Source organism: Ovis canadensis, chromosome 18 (assembly GCF_042477335.2).
Source record: "Ovis canadensis isolate MfBH-ARS-UI-01 breed Bighorn chromosome 18, ARS-UI_OviCan_v2, whole genome shotgun sequence".
Taxonomy (NCBI): Eukaryota; Metazoa; Chordata; class Mammalia; order Artiodactyla; family Bovidae; genus Ovis; species Ovis canadensis.
This window is the reverse complement of record NC_091262.1, coordinates 35,909,102-35,936,951: the sequence shown is the minus strand read 5'-3', so window position 1 is coordinate 35,936,951 and position 27,850 is coordinate 35,909,102. Positions and strand designations below refer to the sequence as shown.

The 27,850-nt window shown below is 45.6% G+C and overlaps 1 protein-coding gene across 1 annotated transcript in view; it reads left to right on the top strand.

Moving 5' to 3' along the window:
• The window catches only part of LOC138423751 (liprin-alpha-1-like), a 40,838-nt gene extending 15,579 nt beyond the window's left edge, over positions 1-25,259 (top strand). The window contains 4 exon segments of the mRNA XM_069560041.1: positions 1,571-1,802; positions 12,293-12,435; positions 13,287-13,447; positions 14,704-25,259. Coding sequence (XP_069416142.1) covers positions 1,571-1,802; positions 12,293-12,435; positions 13,287-13,447; positions 14,704-14,765 — 598 coding nt within the window. The 3' untranslated portion in view covers positions 14,766-25,259.
• The last annotated feature ends 2,591 nt before the right edge of the window (positions 25,260-27,850 follow it).

The window sequence follows — 27,850 nt, the reverse complement described above, 5'->3', positions numbered from 1 at the left end:
TCTGGGCCCCGAGGTGAGTGAGGTGCCGAGGCGGTGTCCCCTTGTGGCCCGTGCACCCTCTAGCACTGAGGGTTTGCCCTCGTGTGTCCCTCGGAGCCTTCTACGTTCTGGTGAAAAGCCACCTGGAACAGAAAAGCTGGGGTTCTGGGCTTGGCAAATTCCCACTCAGATCTGCATTTTCCTTTTTAACTTAATACATTGTGAAGATTGGCTTATTGTAAGACAGTGATCCAAGGACATGTGTTTGAATTTTTCTCATCTCATCAGTATATTTAAAATGTTTTCTTTAGACCCAGTCTTGGCAGTTAGAACAGTTTACAAAACAGGATAGAACCCAAAGGCCCGCCTCGTGGTGAGCAGGGGGCTCTGGGTCTGGGTGCAGCCGGGTGGCTGGGGCCCCGAGGCCTGCCTGGTGCCACACCCGCACAGCTGTGCCTCCTGTCCCGTGTCCACGTTCAGAGTGGCCGCAGGCCGGTGACCCTGCACAGGACCTGGCAGAGCTGCTGCTCAGATTGTTCTCATCCCGTCACCCCTGGCGAGGTGCCCGTTCCTGCCGGTTGAGTGCGAGGGGCTCGGGGAAAAGGCTGGGGTTAATGGCACAACCAGCAAACGCAGATGGTGCCGCCTGTACTTTTGACGCCGAGACAGACTACTTTGTGGGCCGTGTTTGAGCACAGACAAGCTCAGAAAGATTGTCTTTCCTCATCCCCGTAGGAAATTTGGAACAGTTATGTGTTAATATTTTTATTTTTAGAGCAAGTTGTCAGGTAAAAATGATTTTTCCTTATGCAACAAGGTGACTTGATGTAAATGGTAAATTCTGTCCATCAACTTGTCAACAGTGAAAAACTTTCAAGATGTATAAGTAGAAGTGAAACTGGAGAGTTTACTACCTGTAAGGATCTTGTATTTTAATTGGAAAATCATTTTATTTGCATAATCATGCATTGAATCTGTATATAAAATCACCCATGACACATTAGGGGAGAAGAGCAGTAACTGTGAATTGTAGGTTAATGCAGCACATTGACCTGAATCCAGAAACTCACACAAAGCTGGTGGAGAACTTCATCAAGTGATGCGTTTGCACATACACAAGCTGAAAACAGAATGAAAAGTGCAACTCAGCACTTCATCTGGTCTGGAGACATGTGTAGAAACTCCAGCTTGCTCGTGAATGGCTGTTTTGGTTATACGGAGTTCCGGATTCCCAGTGGAAAAGCTCTGAGGCACTGACGTGCATCTCTGCCCTGAGAGCAGGGAAGGTAAAGGTGGTCAGCTTCAGGTATCTCCTCACAGGGAGAGTCACCACCCAGGCCCCATCAGAATGTTAGAGTCAGTAAGTCAAATCAAACGTGAATGATGAGGGGCCACTTTGTAAGACTCAATGATAAGTGATTCTAAGTTTGAGAATATTCCAAAGAGGGAAAGCTGAACCTTTTTGCTGAGATGTTAATTGAGCAACTCTTCCTGGAATTTGCTAATCGTGACACAGAATGCAAGCCCACATTTGCTGTCCAGACATGTTCCTCTGCTGACAAAGGCAGGTGATGATTTTATTCTGTTTTAGGTTCATCCAAAAAGACAAGGAGAACACGGGTCAGCGGGCGGAGGGGATTGAGAGCAGGGTGGGCAGTGGGAGCTTCAGCAACCTTCGGCGCTTTGAATCCTCGAGCTCCCTCAACCTGGATCCCGCCTCCTCGCATGCCGGCTCCTTCCCGCCCAGCAGAGGGCGCTCCATGCCCGAAAGGAGGCAGCCCAGCCCTGAGCCAGAAGAAGACAAGCTGGGCTTCATGACTCTGGTATGTGTCTGCCTCCTCTCTGCCGCGTCCCTCCCGGAGCACACTGGTTTTCTTTTGTTTGTTTGTTTTTTCTCTTTTTACCCAGAAGAAAATCAGGTACATTTGCTCACTCAGAGGTCTAAGATTTTTAAAACTGCCTAGTCTTGAATCGGGCTTCCCTAGTGCCTCAGACGGTAAAGCGTCTGTGTGCAATGCAGGAGACCCGGGTTCGATCCCTGGGTTGGGAAGATCCCCTGGAGAAGGAAATGGCAGCCCACTCCAGTATTCTTGCCTGGAAAATCCCATGGACCGCGAAGCCTGGTAGGCCACTGTCCATGGGGCCGCAAAGAGTCGGACACGACTGAGAGAAATCATTCCATAATCACACAGCGACAAATGAGTCTTGATATTTGGACCCCTGGCTTAGGAATCTCAACTGGTCTGCTCGCTGATGGGCCTGGCCGCGCGCTCAGGCCAGCTCTGCGTGTGAAACCAGGTTAAAAGCCCGCTGCCCCAGGGCCCCAGTGAAGAAGTCTGGCTTCCTCACTCTTCCGAGTCTGAAAACGGGATGACGACCTAGGGCTTTTGGTGATAGAGTGTGCGGCTCTAAAGCACATGTTCCAGCTTTCTTCCATGTTTAGCTTAGGTTTTGTGAGTGCATTGCTGTTTACCCCATGAACTCATGTTTACAACACTCTGCTTTGTAACTGCGCTTGTATTTTCACTTTTTTTTGGTTACCACCCGTTTCATGTTAGCTGCATTATTAGTCGGCATATAATTAAATTAACTGTGAATCATTTAGCGGCATGTGAAGTGGTAACTAGTCCATTTTGTGGTCTTTGGAGACACTTTTTATAATTTGCTTCGTTGGCTAATTAGTTGATATTTAAAATTCTGTGACGATTTCTGTGTAGTTTCACGATTGATTTCTTTCCGAGTATTTGTAAAAGAACAGTTCTGTATATTTTGTCCTGCTGTTGGAGTTCTCTGACGGTGTGTCTGCTTTCATCAGTGGTTTTGATTTCCTGGCTCATCCTGTTGTCTGCTCAGTGGTTGTCAATCCAGACCCCAGCTTCCCACCACTGCCCCGCCTCGCCCCCGAGGCTGCAGCTGACCCATCCATCTCCCCTTCCCCGTCCTCCCACCTGCTCTGGTCATAACAGCGCTGTGGTCCACAGCAGGTGTCCCCTTAGTCGGGTTTGTGCTTTGTCTTCATGTCTCATCAAATGGTGTTTTCCCCCATAGCAGTAAGTTTGAATTAGCATAGCACTATGCAGGTACAAGCGTAATGCAGATGGATCCTAAACTGCATATCATGTGTCATTCATAAATGAGATTATCCTTACCTAAAGAAATGATCTTCTTCAGTGTAGAATTAATGGACTTTTGACACAAAATCCTTTCTGTGTTGGTGCTTGTTTTTAAGACTATAAATCTCATCACCTTTTGTCGGCGACGGAATGAAACACCCACACTGCAGAGTGGTTTAAATCTTTATATTTTAACACTTGCTTCTTACAGCTGCTTAATTTTTATATCTTTTGCACAACCCCCTACAGGGCAAGCTGCCAAGCACTATGATTCAGAGACTATACAGTGCACAGGCGCAGGGCGAGATACCCTTTACCTTGGCTTATTTACTGCAGCTAAGACTTTGTTTTGGGGAACTTCCTTATCAACTTAGAATCCGTTTTGTCCCAAGGTCTGTTCCTTTTGAGGAATCAGAGAAACATCCTTGTGTGCAAGCAATGTTCTTTTCCCATGGGAACAAACAGGATTTTTAGCTGAACATCTCGTTTGCAAGAATGCTCAGCCCTGGTTGACAGTCTCGTTTGCAAGCACTTCTCAATCTTCCTTAAATCTAGTTCCCTACACTGGGCAGAACATCTCGTTTGCAAGAATGTCCAGCCCTGGTTGAGAGTCTCGTTTGCAAGCACTTCTCAACCTTCTTTAAATCTAGTTCCCTACACTGGGCAGAACATCTCGTTTGCAAGAATGCTCAGCCCTGGTTGAGAGTCTCGTTTGCAAGCACTTCTCAACCTTCTTTAAACCTAGTTCCCTACATCTCCCCCTTTCTTTTCTTGTAGATGCTGAATAAGCGCTTGAATACGCAAAGCTTCTTCTTTCAATTGTTTCCCTTTTCGCCAGCGCAGGTAGACTATAAAAGCAATAAAACATAAAGCAACAATTAACAAAGTATTCACAAAGGATGTTGTTAACAATGTATATACATGCCCTAAAGGATTAAGGTTGTCTAATCCTTCTTGAAGACTTTTCAGTATATCAGAACCAAGAATATCAGGCAGCGTCTTACTAAAAGTTGACAATATAGTTTGTTCCAATTCCATAATTTCAGCAGTTAAATTCTGGTGTCCCACTAAAGACCTTTTCACTTTTTCCCAACCCTCACTCATATTAAAGGGAACAGGGGTTACACATAGGTGAGATGAGTTCCAATCACATTTTAACACACTCTTTGTAGCTAACACAGTCACTTGATCTCCGAACCAGGAAACTGTGTGTTGTAAACTCAATACATCAGTAGCCAATTGAGTGTCCAAATCATGCTGTTGTTGCCACAATAAATGAGCATCTTTATGCCACTCCCTGACAAAATCAGCAGTCTGTATGCCTTGATGCAAAGCAAGACCTGCTACAGTTGCTGTTGCTGTTACTGAAGCCACGGCGAAAATTGATGCGATGACAATGCCAAGCATTCTTCGAGATCGATGGAGAAGAGTTTGTACAGCATTCACAAGATGAGTGACAGCAAAAGAGTCCGACCAAGGTTGAGTAAGATTAACAGGCAACCAAAGTTCAGTCTGTGCTTTCACAATGACCAAAGAATAATTACTGGAATGGACCATCTTGTTTTCAACATTTTCCCACCAAGAACGATTTATACATTGAGTCAAGTTACAATCAGAACATGATATAACTCCCAAAATTTCACTCCAAATCCATTGCCCATACAGTAAAGAATAAGGAAATTTTACACATGCTATAGCAGAGTAAGATTTATTAATATGCAAATGAACTTGAAATGGCCTCTTAGTGATATCATACATTTTTCCCCCTTTCTTATTTTTTCAATGTATTCTCGAAGAGTCCGATTAGCTCTTTTAATTATAGCTTGTCCTTGACTATTATAAGGAATACCAAAGGTGTGCTTAATATGATATTGTTCTAAAAATTGAGATAATTTAGAGGATTGATATGCGGGAGCATTATCAGTTTTTAATTCTATAGGTATGCCCATAATAGCAAAACAAAATAATAAATGAGTAATAACAGAATCTGCCTTTTCTGAACTTAAAGCTGTAGCCCATTGAAAATGAGAATAAGTATCTATAGTATGATGAACATATTTCTGCCTACCGAATGAAGAAATAAAAACAACATCCATTTGCCAGATTTGGTTAGATTGTAGTCCTCTGGGATTTACTCCAGGAGGGGCAAAGGGCAAAATAAACGGTGCACATATGGAACAAGAACGAACAATGCGTTGAGCTTGTTTTCGTGTTAACGAATAAGTTTTTTGTAACCCTTTAGAATTAGTATGATGTAAGCAATGTTCTTGTGTTGCAGACTGTAAAGGATAAAGTAAGGCATCAATATTTGCATTTCCTTGAGATAATGGTCCGGGGAGAGAAGAATGAGCTCGTATATGAGTAAAAAAGACAGGGTTAGTTCGCCTAATCAATAATTGTTGAACCTGAAAAAATAATTTATCAATATTAGTTTTTAAAGTTACCAGTAGAGTGGCTTCAGGAAGATAAATACATGAAAAGACTGCATATTTAGAATCAGAAACAATATTAATAGGAATATCAAAAAAATCCTGTAATGCCAAACAAATGGCCCAAAGTTCAGCAGGCTGCACAGAAGAAAAGGAATGTGGAATAACTTTAGAAGTAGTATCAGTCCAATAGCCAGCAGTATTTTTATTGGCATCTGTAAAAATAGTTTTTCCTTCAACTGGAATATTAGATATAGGAGATTTACAAACCATTGATGTATGTCGAAGGAAATCTATCATTTTAGATTGAGGATATTGATTAGAAAAAGTCCCTGAATAAGATGCAAGAGCTATCTGCCAATTTTCATTAAACTGTAAGCAATTAGAAATTTGGGTGGAAGTAAGTTGAGTAATAATTGTTTGAGGGTCACTTCCAATTAACTGAGTAATACGGCCTCGACCTTTCAAAATAAGGAAAGCAATTCTATCCGTATAAGTAGTAAGCTTTTTTGTATAATTATTGGGTAAAAATACCCACTCAATCAACCCTGCAGATTGAGCAATAACTCCAGTAGGAGAATAGGGAGTATGGAACACTATGAAATATATAGGTTGATCCTGTTGTAGATAAGTAAGAAACCCTTCATTCAACCGTTGCTCTACAAAGTGTAATTCCTCTTTTGCTTGAGAAGTAAGAGATTGAGGACTGTTAAGAGCAGCATCACCCTCCAAAGTAGAAAATAAATGACGCAATTGATGTGTAGGAATCCCTAACATGGGACGTAACCAGTTAATATCACCCAAAAGCTTCTGAAAATCATTAAGAGTTTTCAAATTATCTCGTCTAATTTGGACCTTTTGAGGTTTTATTCTTTGTCGTTCCAAAATAGCACCTAAATATGAAATAGGAAATTCAGTTTGAATTTTTTCAGGAGCAATTTGAAGATTAAAATCACTTAAAGCTTTCTTTACATGAATAAAAAATGTATCTCGTTCCTCTTTACTAGGAGCTGCCAATAGAAGATCATCCATATAATGATAGAGAAGACAATTAGAAAATTGTTGTCTCACAGTAATAAGAGCACGATTAACAAACTCCTGACAAAGTGTAGGGCTATTAATCATTCCTTGAGGCAACACTGTCCATTGATAACATTTTACGGGCTGCCCATGATTATACACTGGAATAGTAACAGCAAATTTATTTCTATCTTTTATTTGCAAAGGAATATTAAAAAAAACAATCCTTCAAATCTAAAACCATCAAAGACCAATCCTGTGGAATCAAAGCAGGAGAAGGGAGACCTAATTGCAAAGCTCCCATAGGTTCTATACATTTGTTAACTGCCCTTAAATCAGTTAACATTCTCCATTTACCAGATTTTTTCTTAATGACAAAAACAGGAGAATTCCAAGGAGACGTAGAAGGTTCAATATGGCCAGATTGAAGCTGTTCTTTTACTAATTGTTCTAAAGCCTCGAGCTTCACTTTTGGAAGCGGCCACTGCTCAACCCATTTAGGGACATCAGTTAACCATTTCAATGGGAGAGCTCGAGGAATCTGAGCAGTGGCTACAAGTTTTCGGACGAGATGGTGAGCGTTGTTCCTAAAGAAAATAAAAGATTTCTTCCCCAGATATTAATAGGTATATTAACAATGTAAAAAGAAATAGATACTTTCTTTTCATTAGACAATTGGCATGACAAAGGTTGAGTGCTTCTCCACACATCTGCTATTGATCCTAAGCCTGTTAAAACAAGAGGAATTTTTTCTTTTTTCCAATCATTAGGCCACTGCTGGAGAGAAATAACCGAAACATCTGCTCCTGTATCCACTAATCCTTCAAACTGTATACCTTCAATAATCAGTGACATTAAAGGACGAGAGTCATTAATAAGCATTTCTCAAAATATACTTTTTCCCATACTTTTAAAACTATTGACTCTCTCTCCCTATCTCAGCCTTGTCGGCAGCTACTAGAAATAGGGATGTGTAAAGTGGTGCAGAAGGGTTAACAGCCTTGGAAGTTTTTTATTTAATAAAACCTTTCAAAAGGCAGCAGTCATTGCTTTTACAGAATCTGAATCCTCCCCAGAACTCACATCTCTATCTGGCTCAGTGGATGAATCTGTACTATCATCCGGAGGTTTGGGCGGAGGCCGAGGTGAAGCCCCCTCCTCAAGATAACATGAGACAGCCTCACTATTAGCAGCCATTAATTTTAAAGCCTGCGTTATAGCGCTACATAGAGTCCACAGCCTTAAAGGAATCACATTTCCTTTTTGATGCTGCCTCTTAACTCTTTCTGCACCACTTTCCATTCCTTCAAATTCAGCTGTACTTCTGTTTGATATTGAAACCAATAACAATGCTGCTCTATAAGACAGAACAACTCACTCAAGCGGCGAGTAGACGTTTTAATTCCTATAGAATGCAGGAGCCCCTTAACCAGCTCCATATATTGTGACTTTAAAGACGGGGAATTCCCCATAGTTTTTTCTTTTTCTTTTTTCTTTTTTCTGTTCTTTTTCTCTTATTTTTCTTATTTTCTCGAAAGTCCCCCTTTCAGCGTTTTGCTCCGGGGTGCTCTCCCTTTCGGATTTTTATTTTTATTTTTATTTTTTTTCTCGAAAGTCCCCCTTTCAGCCTTTTGCTCCGGGGTGTTTACCCTTTCGGATTTTCATTCTTTTCTCTTTTTCTCTATTTCCCGAAAGTCCCCCTTTTAGCCTTTTGCCCCGGGGTGCTTACCCTTTCGGTTCCGTCGTGCCCCACGTTGGGCGCCAGATGTCGGCGACGGAATGACACACCCACACTGCAGAGTGGTTTAAATCTTTATTTTTTAACACTTGCTTCTTACAGCTGCTTAATTTTTTATATCTTTTGCACAACCCCCTACAGGGCAAGCTGCCAAGCACTATGATTCAGAGACTATACAGTGCGCAGGCGCAGGGCGAGATACCCTTTACCTTGGCTTATTTACTGCAGCTAAGACTTTGTTTTGGGGAACTTCCTTATCAACTTAGAATCCGTTTTGTCCCAAGGTCTGTTCCTTTTGAGGAATCAGAGAAACATCCTTGTGTGCAAGCAATGTTCTTTTCCCACGGGAACAAACAGGATTTTTAGCTGAACATCTCGTTTGCAAGAATGCTCAGCCCTGGTTGACAGTCTCGTTTGCAAGCACTTCTCAATCTTCCTTAAATCTAGTTCCCTACACTGGGCAAAACATCTCGTTTGCAAGAATGTCCAGCCCTGGTTGAGAGTCTCGTTTGCAAGCACTTCTCAACCTTCCTTAAATCTAGTTCCCTACACTGGGCAGAACATCTCGTTTGCAAGAATGTCCAGCCCTGGTTGAGAGTCTCGTTTGCAAGCACTTCTCAACCTTCTTTAAATCTAGTTCCCTACACTGGGCAGAACATCTCGTTTGCAAGAATGCTCAGCCCTGGTTGAGAGTCTCGTTTGCAAGCACTTCTCAACCTTCTTTAAACCTAGTTCCCTACAACCTTTTGCACAGTTAATGTCTCTACTAGACTCTTTAAAAAGCATCTTCTATGGTTAATAAAATATAAAGACTGCACCTGCTATTATGCTAGCTTTCTTTATTGCATATTTTCACAGGGAACCTGCTTTAATACATTTATTTTGAGAACTTTTAAATCAAATTCTAGGTAAGAATTCTGTGTTAATGTCCAATAGATGGTTCGATTTGTTCAGTGTTCAAATAGGTATTATGGTAACTTCCTCATCAGTTAAATTACTATTTTAAAGTATAACATGTTTTCTATGAAGAGAAACTAACTTATAGAGAAGTTTGGCTGAGAATAGACAACTGTTAAGGGCCTTTATTGTACAGAATGCTGTGCTTTAATAGATCATGATGTTGTAATAGAATTGTATCTTCCTGAGTAATAATTTATAGTGTTTCTCTAGTAAATCTTGAATAGCTTATTTAATTTCTGTGGTCAAAAGAAATGTTCTGTTTCCAGTTACATGTTCTCTAAATGTTCATCTCACTTATATGTTTGCCATCATTTTTGGTATGCTGTGTTTGTCTGTACTGAGTCTTGAATTTTTAGCTTCAAAATCGCAAGAAATCTGGTTTCTCTTCATTTCTTTGCATGCATCTATCAGCCTAGTGATTTAAGGAAGCATTGTTGAAAGGTAAACTAGAAATTTAGCATGCCTCTGTTTCTCTGTGAAGTATTAGAGAGTCCTTATCATTTTACATGAATGAACACTGTGTGGTTATGTACTGGTGAATAATTGACATTTTAATAGAAGTAATGAAACTCACCCACCACTGGGTGCTGATGGTTCTGTTGGAAACAGGTCATTTGTTGGGACAATTGTAACAGTTTGCCGGTCTCCCCCTTGTTTGCCTTCTAATCATCTCATGCTTATTTATAATAGACACAGTATTATTTACTATTTTAAAATTTTCCTTTACTTATTTTTTTGGCCATGGTGCACAGCTTATGGGATCTTAATTCCCCAACCAGGGATCAGACCAGTGTCCTGGCAGTGAAAGTGCCAAGTCCTAACGTCTTGACCACCGTGGAATTTCTGCTTAGAGTTTTTTTTTTAAACAAATGACTGAATCAGAGCCATAGAAGTTAGATTTGGGGGAAGCCAATTTAATGACGGTGGGTAGCAGTGTGCAGGAGACTTTGTGTGCCAGGCACCGTGTCGAGTGCTTTCCGAGTCTGTCATCGAATCCCGCAGACGCCAGGTGAGGTCCAGGCTGCTGTTATCCCCATTCAGCAGACAGGGAAACTGATGGCTTAGAGAGGCTGAGCACCGTGCCCAGGCTCCCACACCCAGCAGTGTGGTTCGGAATGGTCAGATCAGAGCCTGTGGTGCCGTCCAGCCCGCTTTGCTCCAAAGGTTCTCGTGTCCATCACGGCATCCCTGATTGAGGGAGCATCAGGAGGGAGCTCGCTGCTTCTCCCCTTTGGTCACTTGGTTGAGCCCCTGTTGTTGGAGTCCACTGCCCTGAGGGCTGGCCTTCCTTGTCCCTCTCCCACTCCCAGCCCGCTAATGGAGCACTCCTGGGGCCTTCCTGCAGGACTCGGGCAGCCGTGTTCCAGTTCAGGCAGCTCAGTGCCCGGGAGCCCTTCTGCTGGGCACAGCAGAGCAGCGCCATCACCCTGGGGTTGGTGCCCTGGGTGTGCCGCTCGCCCGCTCTGTGGCCTGCTTTGCCCTCCTGGTAAGTGAGGACACGGCACTGCCCATCCTAGTCACGCGGGCACCAGTGGGGCGGCTCCCATCCTGGGGGAGGGCGGCCAGGCTGCGGACCCAGAGCCTTCCTTAGGAGGAGGCCCGGGGGAAGGGGCTGGCCGTGGTCCCTGACTCTAAGGCAGGTGTTTGTCTCCACTGAGTCCACAGTCAACCCAGGTGTGTCACTTCCCTGCTCTGTTCTTTGTTGTTTTCTGAATTTTATAAGTGCTTATTTTCACTTGAATTTGAGATTGATCCCCGTTCAGTTCCATGTGGATAATTTCTAGCCTTTGTAGCCTTCTGTTGTCTGAGGTTTCTTGGTAGAGGTCAGGGGAGGGTGCCCAGTTTATCCAGCTGCTGTTAAATGAGTTCAGCTGTATTTTGCACTAAGTCACTTTGTTGTCACCAAGCTCCTGTGGGGCTGCACAGGACCAGTGTTCTTTACAGAATCCCATTAAAAAAGGACTGGTTAGTTGGTTAAAACAACACACTCATTGTTTATAAAAATACTTGCCATGCATGTTTCCTCAAAGCTCCCCTGCTTAACCACACACCCAAATGTATAAGTGAGACCTGTCTGGACCCCGAGGGGTTCATCTGTTCCCCACACTGTTGCCACCAGTGTCTTTCCTATCTTCAGACCCAGGACTAGCGGAAGAGCTGGGAGTCCAGGCGAGATCATCTTTTTCTTTTTTTTAGTTTATTTTTTAATGGAAGGAAAATTGCTTTACAGAATTTTGTTCTTTTCTGTCAAACCTCAACATGAACCATCCATAGGTACACATACATCCCTTCCCTTTCGAACCTCCCTCCCATGTCCCTCCCCATCCCACCACTTCTAGGTTGATACAAGATTATTTCTTAGTGAAGACCTAGGAGAGCTTTATGTAAACCCCAGGGAGCAAATGACACTCCAACTGGGTGTAAGCACTTCAGTGTGTAGCCCCCGGTCTGTATGTTACTGAGAAATACAAGCCAGACACATGGTGTTCGCATGGAGGGCTTAGGTACCTTTTCTGTGTTTGACTTGTTGTCATGGGTTCAGTAACCTGCGTCATCACTACAAATGATCTTGGGTGGTGGTACAAGCTGTTTCCTTTTCTCCTTCAAATAGAAAGGTCTGGACGGCTTTGCTGAGAGGTTTCTTACTCTTGCTAGTGGTGCCTCCGAGCAGCATCTGGCGATGAGCACAGTCCTTTCATCAGGGCAGTTCATGCCATGCAGGGTTCTCGGTGCTGGCGTGGCTCTGCTGTCCTGCCTGGCAGGGCCATCTGGTTGCTGGATTTCAGGGAGTGCAGAGCCCGGCTGCAGGGAGGCTCCCGTCCGGGGTCTCTGCACTCAGTGGGGTGCTCTCGCTGCTCCACGGCCCGGCTTCTCTTGGACAAACAGTCCTTTAAGATGGCATTAAGTTGGAACAAGGCTTTTTTTTGTATTTGGCGGATAGCATAGCTAATGTATTTTCAAGTAAGTTTCTGGTTATAACATAAAGCCTGTGTGATTGCCTTTTTCGACACAGTCTATTGTTAGCCAATTTTACACTTACCTCACTCCCTCAGCTGCCAGCTATACAGGAAGAGGTAGAAGATGACACCATCAAATGTGAAACCTCGACCTCCGCCTCGCTGTGGTCTTTTCGGCTGGACCGGCTCACGGGCTCACTGCGCACAGCCAGCGATGAGGACATCAGGGACGCCCACAAGTAAGACGCCTGCTCGCCTCGTCGTCAGTTTCAGGAGCCCTGTGGCTCTTGTCTTGAAAGAGTTGCAAGGATGGTTGTAAAGGAATCCCACTGGATTCGGTGCCTGTGTTTAGTGGTGAACTTCAGGTGCTGGGGTAGAAGAGCTCAGTGACCTCAGTGATTTTAGAAAACATCTGTCTCTACGTGTCGACTCCTGTGGGAGGTCTCTTCCTGCTCTTGCTAGAGGTCTGCCAGGCCTGGGGCGAGTTCCTGATGGTTACGGCTCCGTGCCTCTCGGCTTTGCTCTTGAGGGTCCCTCCCTCTTCCCCAGGGGTCTCCTTTCAGGAGACTGTCTGTCCCCTCCTGTGACTGACACTGTTCTCATTCAGACCCCCACCTGCTGAGCTCCCGTCGTGAGCCAGGCAGCACTCGATGGAGGGCACATGTGGTCACCTGCCCAGCAGCCCTGCACAGTGACCATCACTCTCCTGCCACGGCCGAGGACGGTCACCCTGCAGGAGGCGGGGGGAACTGCCCAGAACTGGGGAGCTCGCCTTCTCTGGGAGCGTCGTCACCTGCCCAGCAGAGACCCTGAGGGAGGGTCTGGGCGCCCTCTGCACCAGCTCTTCTGGAGTGAAGACCTCCCTCCTTGGGGGAGGGCTCCAGTCAGAGAATCTCAGCTTCCTGGGCCATTGGTTGTGGCCGGAAGCCTGCATTGCTCGTGTGGAGTGTGGGTGGTGAAGGAGACTCCACTGTCTGCTGCGAGGTTGAGGCGTGGGTGTTGCTGGGTGGCCGGTTCTATCAGTAGGTCTTATGAAGGGGTGTGTGTTTGCACAAGGGTGCCTGTTAAAGGTCATTTTCTCTCCCTGAAGTGCGACAGGCTCTCAGGACGGTCCCAGGGGCAACCCCAGCAACAGCAACAGCAGCCAGAAAGCCCCAAAGAAGAAGGGCATCAAGTCTTCCATCGGTCGTTGGTTTGGCAAGAAGGAAAAGAGCCGGCCTGGACACACCAGCAAGGAGGCGTTAGGACCAGGTGGGTGCTTCACCGTTCAGAGGGAGGAGGGTCTGCATGTATGTCCCTTCTGTGTCTCCCCCGCTGTCCCCACGTGGCTCCTGTCACTCACGCTAGGTGTCCTTCTGGGAGGAGTGGAGGAGGCGTCTGTCTTCTCTAGGGTCCGAGATGATCAGATCAGTTGATGAGTGGATGGGTGGATGGGTGGATGAACAGATGGCTGGCTGGATGGGTGGACGAACGGAGCATGGAATGAGTAAAGCAGATGCTTACTCCGATGAGAAACGTATTCTACGAAACGGATTGAGTAGGAGCTGGGCAATGACTGTTTCCTCCAGAACAGTGACAAGTGTTTGGAAACGGCCTAAGTGCTCATCAGAGAGGAGGGAGGTACGATCTGTGGGCACCCCACAAGGAACAGCATCCGCTCCTTCCTGCCACTTTCCCCATCCCCAGGAGCTCATGAGGGGTTCTTCCCATGCCCCCCACCCCAGCCCACAGCCACGCAGGTCCTCCTGGGGTCTCCTCATCACACAGTGTTATCATCAGGCCCCCGTCTCTCTCGGCTTCATCTCCTTAAGGACAGGGTATGTTCCTGCCTCTTCAGCCAGATATTTGTTGAGTGTCTTCTTTTTGCTGGGTGTGGGATTTACAGGGTGAGTAAAACAATGTGGTCTGGAGCACAGTGAAGGGAGAAGAGAGAAAAAGGAGCAGATTATTCAGTGCTATCCCTCTTGTTAGTAAATACAACACTGAGATGGATGGTGCATTGGTTGTATATCAGATGCTGTGTGTGCCCCTTACCAAGCAGGTGCTGCCACCTCCCGATTTACAGGGGAGGAGACAGTGATGGTCGCGCGGTGAGGCAGTGGTGAGGGCAGGTTCACATCCACGCAGTGGGACCATGCACTTTGCCGAGCCCCAGCCACCTCTCTGGTGGATGCAGTAGGAATGAGATGGTTCTATGGCATCACTGATTCGATGGACATGAGTTTGAGCAAACCTCAGGAGACAGTGACTTACAGCAAAGCCTGGAGTGCTGCAGTCCACGGAGCGGCAAAGAGCTGGACACAACTGAGTGACTGAACTAAAACCTGCGTGTGTGCTAAACTGCTTCAGTCGTGTCTGACTCTTTGTGACCCCAGGGACTGTAGCCCAGGAGCTCCTCTGTCCATGGGATTCTCCAGGCAAGAATACTGGAGTGGGTTGCCATGCCCTTCTCCAGGGCATCTTCTCAGCCCAGGGATCGAACCCACATCTCTCGTTATCTCTTGCAGTGGCAGGCAGGATGTTTACCGCTAGCGCCACCTGGAAAGCCCCAGGGAACGCTGACAACTAGGAAATGCAGAAAATAAGGGGGCTGCTCCTAAGTTAAACTAGAAGAGCAGCAAGCACAGGATGAAAAGAGGAAAACACACGAAGAGCAACAACAGTGCCAACAGAAACAAGCCGGGATGTGTTCACCCACAAAGAAAATATCTGTGCCATTCGGAGGAGGAGCCCACCAGCCCTTGGAGGGACAGTTGGAACCGGAACAAAAACCGAGGCCATGGTCAGCAGTGCCCACCCACACGGCCTGAGTGGCGTGGTGTCACTCACCGGCTTCCTGTGTCCCCAGAGCTGCTGGGGGTGACATCTGAGTGCTGAGGCCAGGCAGCGTCCCCAGGTGAGCTAAGGCATCCCTGCTCTCCTTCCAGTGCTGCTGTGGGGCTCTCTGTGGGCGGCCACCATCATCGCCTGCTCTGCCACCCGCTGGGGCCCGGCTGTCCCCCTGGGATCCTTTCAGCCCTTGAGCTTGGGTGTTCCCAGCCCTCTGCTACGCCGGACTGGGACGCAACTCAGGACTTGGGCTTGAGATATCAAGGAGACCGTGAATCTGGAAGGACACAGCCCTGGGGCCCTGGAGTGAGCATGTGAGAAGAGCAGGAGAGCAAAGCCCCCTCCGGGAGGCAGCAGAGCTGGGGAACGTGCCCACACCCACCGCTGCCTCTGGCACAAATGCCTCTTCTTTGCCTCTCCTTGGCCTGAAACAGACCCCAGCTGCTGCTGCTCCACAGGTGATTCCTAAAGATGCACATCCTGCAAGAACTATTGTCCTGCTGCTCTGGGGCTGCCTAAGTGTGCTCAGGAGCGTCAGACAAGTGGGGCTGCCACGCCTGCTGGTGGGGGAGGGCCTGATGCTGGACTAGGGTCTGATGCTGGACTAGGGCCTGATGCTGGACTAGGGCCTGATGCTAGGGTAGGGCCTGATGCTGGAGGAGGGCCCTGATGCTGGGGGAGGGCATGATGCTGGGGGAGGGCCTGTTGCTGGGGGAGGGCTTGATGCTGGGTAGGGCTGTTGCTGGGGGAGGGCCTGATGCTGGAGGAGGGCCTTATGCTGGGGGAGGCCCTGATGCTGGGGGCAGAACATCTGATGCTGGACTAGGGCCTGATGCTGGAGGAAGGCCTGATGCTGGGTAGGGCCTGTTGTTGGAGGAGGGCCCGGATGCTGGACTAAGGCCTGATGCTGGGGGAGGGCCTGACACTGGGGGAGGGCCTGACACTGGGGGAGGGCCTGATGCTGGGGGAGGGCCTTATGCTGGGGGAGGGCCCTGATGCTGGGGGAGGGCCTGATGCTGGGGGCGGAACATCTGACGCTGGACTAGGGTCTGATGCTGGGGGAGGTCCTGATGCTGGACTAGGGTCTGATGCTGGGGGAGGTCCTGATGCTCGACTAAGGCCTGATGCTGGGGGTTAAACGTCTGATGCTGGTGGGAAGGTCTGATGGTGGTGGGCAGCCTGCTCCCAGATGTACACAGAGTTGTGATTATAAATCTCTATGAGAAATCTTTGTTTCATACTTCCTGACCACCTTGCTATGTTCTTTTTTTCTGAAGCATAATTGCTGTGCAATATCGGTTTGATTTCTGCCGGACAGCAACATGAATTAGCCATAGGTGTACGTGTGTCCCCTCCCTCTTGAATCTCCCTCCCACCTCGCCCTGCTACATTCTTGTTTCTATGGATATATGAATAATAAAGACTGTTGACTAAAATAACATGAAAAGCTCCCACACACAAGTGTGCACACGTACACTCCCTAGTGCATCTTTCGGGTCCACGTCAGGGTTGCCCTCGGCCTCCCAGCCCTGGGATCCACGGTGAGCCTCGACACCTGCACTTTGTTCCCACCCTCGGCCTGCTGCCCACGCCTCAGCAGCAGAGGGGCCCTGTCCCCGCAGGTGCTGAACTGATGGAGTCCCTTGTCTCCGGAGCCAAGGACATGAATACCAGGTCAATCGTCCTTTGGGGACACCAATACTTCCACCTTCTAGCCTTGCCATTGTATCCATCCGTTTCTCTTAACAGAATGTCCGTGTGATGACACGGGCTCCCATTACCAGCTCTGGTCTGTTCTCATTGAGAGTACAGCTTACCCTCAGCACTCTTTATTGGCAGTGGGAATTTTGCTTCAGTCCTTTATTGAAAGAAAGCAATAAATAATACTGTGATAAAAAATAGTTCAAAAGTAGACTGTACATACTTTGTCACATATTCAGGAAGTTCACAAAACATTAATAGAAAATCAGAATGTTAACAATGAATTGTACAAGGAAAGGCAGAACACACATGTAAAGAGACGTGCCATCTGTGTCTGCTGAGAGATCAGCTGCATAATAAGGCACCATGATCTGAACGCATCTCTTGCTGGCTGCTTTAATGTGCTGCTGAAAAAGTAAAAGTTATATTTGCTACTTATACTATCCAAAATGGCTATGTCATCAAAATCTAAACATGTATGCCTAGGTCCATTCTTTAAACATGTTTACAAACAGATGTAAAGAGATGATTTACATCAGAAAAATAAGGCCTTTGTCAGAGCTGCACTCTGCTGTCTGTCTGTCGGGGATGTGGCGCCCTCACTGTCCAGCTCGATGGCTCCGCAGCGGGTGCAGGGCATCGCGATTGGTCCTCGAAGAGTCTCACCGGAGAGGAGGGATCTGGGTCCACAGAGACTAGGTTACAGGAGAGATTTTCATAGTCGTCTTCTAGTTATCCTTTCAGCCCAAATTTCATTAGAAGCTCACATTTAACACCCAGTGCTTTTAAATCGCTTCACGCTGCAGACAAAAAGCATTTCTTCCCAGAAACAAAGTACAGTTTAGGTCAGTCGTTAAAATACAACAATTGGTTGAAATTAAGTTCGCTCATTTCAGAGTGATTGTTGGAGAGCTTGGTTACATTCTGGAAGGATAATGCACACCATGTCATGATGATTTTACAATCGCAGTAAAACCCCTTCTCTCATGGCTTAACATTTAAAAATTAAACAAAAATAATGACAATAAATGCATCATTTGCAAAAGCCCTATATTTGTTCATAGGATTTATACAGACAAGTATTACAGTACAATCATTTGAAAGACTAAAATCAGGTATCAGAACATGAACTGATCTGAAAGGATATTCATAGCCTGAATATACAAGGAAAAGGAAGTATATAAATGAAGTCATAAGTTTACATAAATATAAGGAACATTTTTGTTCTCCAGGCAAGAATACTGGAGTGGGCTACTATTTCCTTCTCCAGGAGATCTTCCCAACCCAGGGGTCAAAGCCAAGTCTCTTGCATTAGTGGGCGGATTCTTCACGGCTGAGCCACCAGGGAAGCCCAGTCCTCTCCATATGTGTGTGTGTACATGCTAAGTCGCCTCAGCTGTGTCCGACCCTTGGCAACCCTGTACGAGGCTCCCTCTGTCCATGGGATTCTCCAGGCAAGAATACTGGAGTGGATTGCCATGCCTTCCTCCAGGGATCTTTCCAATTCAGGGATTGAACAGGCATCTCTTGGGTCTCTAGCAATGGCAAGCAGGTTCTTTACCCCCAGTGCCACCAGGGAAGCCTGGGCCTCTCCATAGGGCTGCACAAAATATGGCAGCTTGTTTCATCAGAGCAAGTGAGCGACAGGAGGTGGGGGAAGTCAGCATCCTTTTACCCTGATCTTGAGACATCCCACTGCTTCTGTTGATCCATTTCTCGGTATTTTGTCTGAAATTCTGACAGGTCTTAGATCCTACTTCTGAGTTAACGAGTTACCTTACCACAGTTATTTATATGAGTCTTTATGAGTGTGCACGTATACCTGGGTAGCATGTATTTATACCAGTATACAAGTGTATATGTAAGCATACAAACATACATGCTAGTCAACTGTATACACACCATCCCGTCGTGACACCTCTGGATCAAGCATCAGACTGTTTCGTTGCCGAGTAAACTTAGCCCAGGTTCCCCACAGGGGGAGAGGGTAGAGGCATGTGTACCTGTGTGTGCAATGGGGTTTATGCATAAATTCCAGGTTATGAAACTCAGCTTAAATAGATGGCTGACGCATCTGCTCCTGCTCTCCTCCTCAGTAGGAAAGATCCTGTATTTTCTTCTGGAATAGAAACAAAGTCTCTTTCAGAGGAAAGAAGCCTAGAATATGAGTACGTGGCCCTGATCGGCAGGGGACAACCTCTAGCCGCTACAGGGCGGTAGCCAACCTCTCCCTTCTAAGGCATGTCAACTATTTGTGCTTGTTGCGTGCTAAGTCGCTTCAGTCATGTCTAACTCTTGGCAACCTATGGATCTTAGCCCACCAGGCTTCTTTGTTCATGGGATTCGCCAGGCAAGAATACTGGAGTGGCTTGAAATGCTCTCTTACAGAGGCTCTTCTTGGCCCAGAGATGGAACCAGCAACTCTTAGGTCTCCTGCATTGTCAGGGAGGGTTCTTTACCACTAGCACCACCTGAAAAGTCCTGTTAACCCTTCAAACAGCCTTTAAGCAAAGTTGGCCACAATCTTTGCTCAAAGAACTTAAACTTTAAGCAAATCTGAAAAATGTCATGTCCATTTTATAAATTGAAAATAATAGGATTAAAGGCCAGAAATTTGTCCCCAGTAGTAAGGATAAGCAGGGTGCACACAGTCTCTCTGCCTGGATGATAAACATTCACTCTATAGAATTTCATTAAATACATATAAACTTTTAAAGATTTTTTGACATCCCCCAATAGTTTGAGTTGGACAAATAGAAAATACAAAACTCAGTTTTTGGAATAGATTCCAGAAAACCGTGAAGTGACTTTTCACCCATCCCTTTCCTGGGTCCTGAGTCATCTTGGCCTTTTCTTTTCTTGACTCCTCAGACTCTGGTTTTACCGTGTCTCAGCACTTGACTGTCTTCCTCTGGATTCTTTTTTCTTTTCTGTCCTCTTGGGCACACCTCATGCTCTCCCTGCTGAATCACAGCAAAAGGTCTCTGGCTTTGACAGCTGTTTCTGTCCTCCATTATGCTACCATCCCACAGGAGTCTGGAATCTTCCTGATGCAAACCACTTCCCAGGATTTCCACCTCTTCCTCCCTGGACAGTGTCCAGACAATGTCTTATTAAGCACTTGGTTTTTGCTCCATTCTCTGAGTTGCTGAAACCATTTCCACACGAACGATCATTTTAGTCTACCTATTAGCTTTGTTAAATAATCATGGATTTTAGAGACATTTGGGCTTCCTCGGTGGCTCAGATGAGGAGGAATCTGCGTGCAATGCAGGAGACCTGGATTCAACCCTGGGTTGGGACGATCCCCTGGAGAAGGGAATGGCAACCCATTCCAATGTTCTTGTCTGGAGAATCCCCTGGACAGAGGAGCCTGGCAGGCTACAGTTCATAGGTTGCAAAGAGTTGGACACAACTGAGTGACTAACACACATATAGACATTTATGTGACAAAATGTTTTTGTAGTATTATTCAAATGTCAAAAACTTCAAAATAATTAAAATGTTCCCAGTGGGATTCTGGTTAAGTTACTGGTGGTAGACCCATACAGTATGTTAGGGAGTTATCAAAAGTAACATTGTAGCAAAATAATTAGTGAAATGAAAAAATGTTTAAAAAAAAAGGTGTTTAAAAATGTTTAGAGGGAAAAACAAGATTATTAATAGTAGTTACCTGTGGTGGTTTTAAGGCAGGTGCACAAATTCTTTGATCTTTTTCTTTCAAGATACATAGCTGAACATGGGGTGCAATTAGTGAGCCATCTGTAATCATTAGGACATGGCAGAGGTGGCTATCCATGACCAGCTGCTAAAACTGGGATCTCTCTTCCAGATCGAAGGGCCAGCAACAAGCCATCACAGCAAACAGTTCCTCAGGACAGTGTGGTAACCGTCTTTTAGGGCACGCAGCCATGTCAAAGGGGTCCCTGTCCACGTAGGGCATTTGGCCCAGAGTCAAAAGCTAGCTCCCACAGCCTCCCTCTGAAGGCCCGCAGGTCACTGGCACTGGAGAACTCGTTATTAACCAGACTTTCAAGGGCCGTCCACCAAACCCGCCTGTTCTCATTGTCCCCCAGGCAGTGACAGAGTCCATGGGGAACACGTCTCTGCAGACAGCATTGTCTGCGATCTTAACTTGAAGCGTGTCCTCAGCGACACGGTTCCTAACAGCCACATCTTGGTGGATGACTTCCCTGCTGGACAGATAGCTCATTCCTCAGGCAATCTGAACAGTCATGTGAACCAAGGCTTGTTGAGACGCCGCCTGTGGATTATGGGCCTCTACTAACTGGCGCTGCCGTAAAAACAATCTAAGGTTCCCCCAGTTCATGTAAGCCAATATCCCCAAGGGCTTTTCTCCTTCTATACACACCCTGGTGACAGGAAGAAGATTTCTGTGATGAAGACCGCACAGCTTACAGCTCTCAGTGAGCATCATTGTCACCCGAATTTCAGAAGCTTGGTCTTTATCCGTTTTTACAAATCCTTGCTTTTCTTTATCTGGATCTTTTTCCTTTTCTCCTTTAGCCACAGACTTTATTGTTTGAATATGTGCAGCTGTTATTCTATACACTTTTAATGTCTTCCAAAACTCTATGCTCCGCGTTTGCTAGGTCGCTTCACTCTCCGTTTTATTCCACGCTTCCGTCAAGCAGTGTTTCCCCGAATCACAGTCTGCCTGGCTGTGCACTGTTGCTGTTCAGTCGCTAAGCTGTGTCTGTCTCTGTGTGATGCCATGGACTGTAGGCCACCAGGCTCCTCTGTCCCAGGCAAGAATTTCCCAGGCAAGAGTACTGGAGTGGTTGCCATCCCTTCTCCATATTTGGATCTTTTTCATCTACTAAGATCCCATGGAAAATATGCTCAAAACACCTTATTGAAGTTCACCTTTTAGAATTATCCTCTCCCTGGATATTGCGATATCCTTCACCTGAGCGCTGGCCTCCGAAAGAGTGACACTTCTCAGATCGTTCTTCTGTCTTCTACCCTGCTTGAGTGAAAATAAAAACAAAAAACCAAACTCTGTCGCTATGTCAGATACGATATCATCAACACAGTTCAGAAGGGACAATGCAAAACAAATTTTTAAACAAAAGCATGTTTATTATGCAATCTGAGACAAAGTGCAATCAGGAGGGAGCCTGATTAGACTTTAAAAGAAAAGGCACTCAGGAGTGAGTCTGGAATCAGAAGCAGCTTTGATATTTGTTGGACTGTGATCCTCAGCCACTTTTGCCTAAACACACAGAATGGATGGGTCTGGTGCCCTGTGTGCTGGGCTGCAGGCCCAATTTCTTAACACAGGGCAGATGAACTGGGCCCACCACCCCTGTGCTCAGTGGGCAAAGCTGAGTCGCTCTCCTGTCCTCATGGGGCTAGCGGGAGGGACTGACTGAAGACAAAGTGCCATGGGTTACACTGCAGAGGGGTGTGATGCAGGGAAGGTGCCGATTTTATTGATGGCAGCCCCATCCACTTCTTCTTCCATCTTCCTGGCTTCTTCCAGTTCTCCTGGATTTAACACCAATTAACCTCAACTTCGGCCCCTTACCTAGATTTCTCAAGAATTTCATCTGTGTATAAATAGGAGGAGGAAAAACAAATAAAAAAATAAACCTGTTTGCTGTGCTCAAAGACTCAGCATCACCATCCTGCTCTTAAAAAACGGAGTATAGCACCAGAACACTGCATCTTATTCCCTTTCATTTCCTTTCATAATAGTAGAAAATAACATGAGGTGCTTGACCGAAAGTCAAGCTTGTTCTAGACCCGTTGAGTTCAGTTCAGTTCAGTTTAGTTACTCAGTCGTGTCCGACTCTTTGTGACCCCATGAATCGCAGCACGCCAGGCCTCCCTGTCCATCACCATCTCCCGGAGTTCACTCAAGCTCACGTCCATCAAGTCAGTGATGCCATCCAGACATCTCATCCTCAGGCGTCCCCTTCTCCTCCTGCCTCCAATCCCTCCCAGCATCAGAGTCTTTTCCAATGAGTCAACACTTCACATGAGGTGGCCAAAATACTGGAGCTTCAGCTTTAGCATCATTCCTTCCAAAGAACACCAGGGCTGATCTCCTTCAGAATGGACTGGTTGGATCTCCTTGCAGTCCAAGGGACTCTCAAGAGTCTTCTCCAACACCACAGTTCAAAAGCATCAGTTCTTCGGCACTCTGCTTTCTTCACAGTCCAATTCTCACATCCATACATGGCTACTGGGAAAACCATAGACTTGACTAGACGGACCTTTGTTGGCAAAGTAATGTCTCTGCTTTTGAATATGATATCTAGGTTGGTCATAACTTTTCTTCCAAGGAGTAAGCGTCTTTTAATTTGATGGCTTCACTCACCATCTGCAGTGATTTTGGAACCCAAAAACATAAAGTCTGACACTGTTTCCACTGTTTCCCCATCTATGTGCCATGAAGTCATGGGACCAGATGCCATGATCTTCGTTTTCTGAATGTTGCACTTTAAGCCAACTTTTTCACTCTCCTCTTTCACGTTCATCAAGAGGCTTTTTAGTTCCTCTTCACTATCTTCCATAAGGGTGGTCAAATCTCCATATCCAAGGTTATTGATATTTCTCCCAGCAATCTTGATTCCAGCTTGTGCTTCTTCCAGCCCAGCGTTTCTCATGATGTACTATGCATAGAAGTTAAATAGCAGGGTGACAATACACAGTCTTGACAGACTCCTTTTCCTATTTGGAACCAGTCTGTTGTTCCATGTCCAGTTCTAACTGTTGCTTCCTGACCTGCATAGAGGTTTCTCAAGAGGCAGGTCAGGTGGTCTGGGATTCCCATCTCTTGAAGAATTTTCCACAGTTTATTGTGGTCCACACAGTCAAAGGCTTTGGCATAGTCAATAAAGCAGAAATAGATGGGGTTTTTTGGAACTCTCTTGCTTTTTCGATGATCCAGTGGATGTTGGCAATTTGATCTCTGGTTCCTCTGCCTTTTCTAAAGCCAGCTTGAACATCTGGAAGTTCATGGTTCACGTGCTGAAGCCTGGCTTCGAGAATTTTGAGCATTACTTTACTAGCCTGTGAGGTGAGTGCAAATGTGCTGTAGTTTGAACATTCTTTGGCATTGCCTTTCTTTGGGATTGGAATGAAAACTAACCTTTTCCAGTCCTGTGGCCACTGCTGAGTTTTCCAAATGTGCTGGCAACTTGAGTGCAGCACTTTCACAGCATCATCTTTCAGGATTTGAAACAGTTCAACTGGAATTCCATCACCTCCACTAGCTTTGTTCATAGTGATGCTTTCTAAGGCCCACTTGACTTCACATTCCAGCATGTCTGGCTCTAGGTGAGTGATCACACCATCGTTTTTATCTTGGTCGTGAAGCTCTTTTTTGTACAGCTCTTCTGTGTATTCTTGCGACCTCTTCTTAATATCTTCTGCTTCTGTTAGGTCCATACCATTTCTGTCCTTTATCGAGCCCGTCTTTGCATGAAATGTTCCCTTGGTATCTCTAATTTTCTTGAAGAGGCCTCAAGTCTTTCCCATTCTATTGTTTTCCTGTATTTCTTTGCATGGATTGCTGAGGAAGGCTTCCTTATCTCTCTTTGCTCTTCTTTGGAACTCTGCATTCAGATGCTTCTATCTTTCCTTGCAGATGGTGATTGCAGACATGAAATTAAAAGATGCTTACTCCTTGGAAGGAAAGTTATGACCAACCTAGACAGCATATGAAAAAGTAGAGACATTATTTTGTTAACAAACGTCTGTCTAGTCAAGGCTATGATTTTTCTAGTAGTCATGTATGGATGTAAGAGTCAGACTATAAAAACAGCTGAGCAGAGAATTGATGCTTTTGAACTGTGGTGTTGGAAAAGACTCTTGAGAGTTCCTTGGACTGCAAGAGATCCAACCCGTCCATCCTAAAGGAAATCAGTCCTGGGTGTTCATTGGAAGGACTGATGTTGAAGCTGAAACTCCAATATTTTGGCCACATGATGTGAAGAGCTGACTGACTTGAACAGACCCTGATGTTGGGAATGATTGAAGGCAGGAGGAGAAGAGGATGACAGAGGATGAGAAGGGGATGACAGAGGATGAGATGGTTAGGTGGCATCACCGACTCAATGCACATGAGTTTGGGTAAAGCCCGGGAGTTAGTGATGGACAGGGAGGCCTGGTGTGCTGGGGTTCATGCGGTTGTCAAGAGTCAGACACGACTGAGCCACTGAAATGAACTGAACTGAACTGAATAGATACACAGATGTAGAGGAAGGACTTGTGAACTCAGCTGGAGAAGAGGGAGGGACCAATTGAGAGAGTAGCATTGAAACATAGCCACTACCATATGCAAAATAGCTAGCTAGTGGGAAGTTGCTGTATAACATAGGGAGCCCAGCAGGGAGCTCTGTGACGACCGAGAGGGTGGGATGGTGGGAAGTGGGAGCCAGGCTCACCAAAGAGTGGATAATATACTTATGGCTTATTTGTGTTGTTGTATGAGGAAAACCAACCAAACATTGTAAAGCAGTTATTCTTCAATTAAAAATAAATAAATACAATCTGAAAACTATCATTCAACACATATGCAATGTCATTAAACCTTATGGGATCATCTTCTCTTCCTAGTTGTTTTTCCACTATAAGTACTTATAAATATCATTAAAGGTTTTGAAAATATGATTTTAATATCCACACAGTATTGCTTAATACATCATACATAAATAGTGAAATTTCAGTCTGAAGATAGAAACATAATACCAAAAAAGGTTTCCAGTCTAAACTAAAGCTTGCATTTTAATTTCGCTTAATGAGAATTCCTCTGAAGATCTAAAATTCTCATGAAAAGTAAATTATGTGGTGTCCTTTTTGCTTTCATCTGTTATGCCTTATTGTCATCTATTTCTAAGGACTCTTGGACTTTGACATTTTGCATTTGACTGTAATTTTTGACTGAGATAAAATCTTAAATTTAGATATTACGACTGTCAAGAAGTAGTCTTGTAAGTGTGAATCATTCAGTCATGTCCAGTTATTTGTGACCCATGGACTGTAGCCCACCAGGTCCTCTGTCCAGAGAATTTTCCAGGCAAGAATATTGGAGTGGGTAGCCATTCCTTTCTCGAGGGGATCTTCCTGACCTAGGGCTCAAACCTAGGTCTCCTGGATTGCAGGCAGATTCTTTACCATATGAACCACCAGAGAGCCCTGACTCAGCTGTACATGGATGTAAAAATCCTTAAAAGAAGATTAGCAAACCAAATTGATGAATACACTAAAAGAATCATACACTATAATCAAATGTAGTTATTCTGTGCCTGCAAGCATGATTTATGATCTGCACATCAATCACTGTGATACACAATATGAGCAAAATTAAGAATAAAATCACATGATCTTCTCAATAATTGCAGAAAAAGCTTTCGACAAAGGGTAACATCATTGGATACAATCTCACAGTACAGTGGCTATGCATGGAACATACTAAAGGGTATACAAGACAAGCCCACGGCTAACATCCAACTCAGTGGTAAAGAGGTGAAAAGTGACAGTGAAGTCTGTCGGTTGTGCCCGACTCTTGGCGACCCCATGGACTGTAGCCTACCAGGCTCCTCCGTCTATGGGATTTTCCAGGCAAGCGTACTGGAGTGGGTTCCCATTTCTTTCTCCAGGGGATCTTCCCAGCCCAGGGATCCAACCTGGGTCTCCCACATTGTAGGCAGATGCCTTACCATCTGAGCCACCAGAGGTTTTCCTATAAGATCAGGAAAGAGCAAGGATGCCCACTCTCACCTATCTTGCTCATCATAGCAGTGGAAGTGTCCTTCCCAGAGTAACTAGGCGAGAAAAGGAAATTAAAGGCATCCCCATCAGAACAGATGAAGTTACACTGTCACTGTTCGATTACAACAGGATTTATATGCAACCTTAAAAACTCCACCAAGTAACAACTATTAAAACCAATAAACTCAGCAATATAGCAAGATATGAACCATCAGAGAGAGAACAGAACAGTCCCATATACAAAGGCATGCAAAAAAAACAACAAACCCTGAAATGAATTTAACTGAGGGGCAGAAATACCTGTACAGTCACGGGCTCCAAGACCTAGAGTCTGGGTTCAAATCCCAGCTCACCCTCTGACCTGCAGAGTGACCCAGGGCAAATCACACAATGATCTGAGGCTCAACATATTCAACTGTAAAGTGAACACAAAAACCAGTGTCTCCTCCCAGGGCTGTGAAACTCCAAGGAAATGCTTATTTAGGCCGAGGGGTTGGAGTGTCTCCAGGAGCCTCTCCTTGTATGAAACTCCTCTAGAACTGGGCTCTCCTGATCCTGTGGGCGAGGGTCAAAGGTGGAGCCTGGGAGCCAAGCAGGACTGGACAAGGACAAGGACAAAAAAATACTAGTTCTGTGTCAATGAGGGAAGCCACCTCCTTTCCAGATCTCAGAGTGGGGCCTGCACCGAGGGCCATGCACAGTCAGAAGTGATAACTCCGAACCCCCCACAGCAGGGATGGAGCCTTCCTGGCAAGAACCTTCTCTCTGGTCCAGGCTCCAGTGTGATGTAGTGTTGCTCCCTGAGTTCTCCACGTCTCCACCAGGCAAAGAGCTCTTGGGAGCTGGAGGTCTATTAAACCACAGGGGCCTGAGGGTCAGAATGACACAAGGATGGACAACGTTGAAAACTAGCTATATTTTTAAAAAGTGACAGAAGTACAGACGAGGCAGGGGATGAGAAGCAGAAGGACTGACGACCTCTCAACCTTTAGCAGAAATATCTCCACACCAGCTCAGCAGAGCCTATAGGAGGAAAATAGAATGGAAAAGCAGGCTATGGATATATCTCCACACTGCTGGACCCAGAGATCCAAGTCCCAATCCACCGACATCGTTCTGCATATCCAGACACCAAGAGGACGAAACACAGACCTTGTCTTAGGAGGTCTCAGCCAGACTTAATATTGGGGTTGCTGAGCATGGTCACATGGTCACTATGGATTCAGACCCTCCTCCATGCTCACATCCTCTGCTCTCACAGAAACATACACGGTTCACTACAGAGAACCCTCTGAGGGTACTTGTGTATACTAGAAACTGGCAATGGTGAAATGCAAAGAAGACACAGAAATGGAAACATGCCTCTGGGGAGCTCTATAA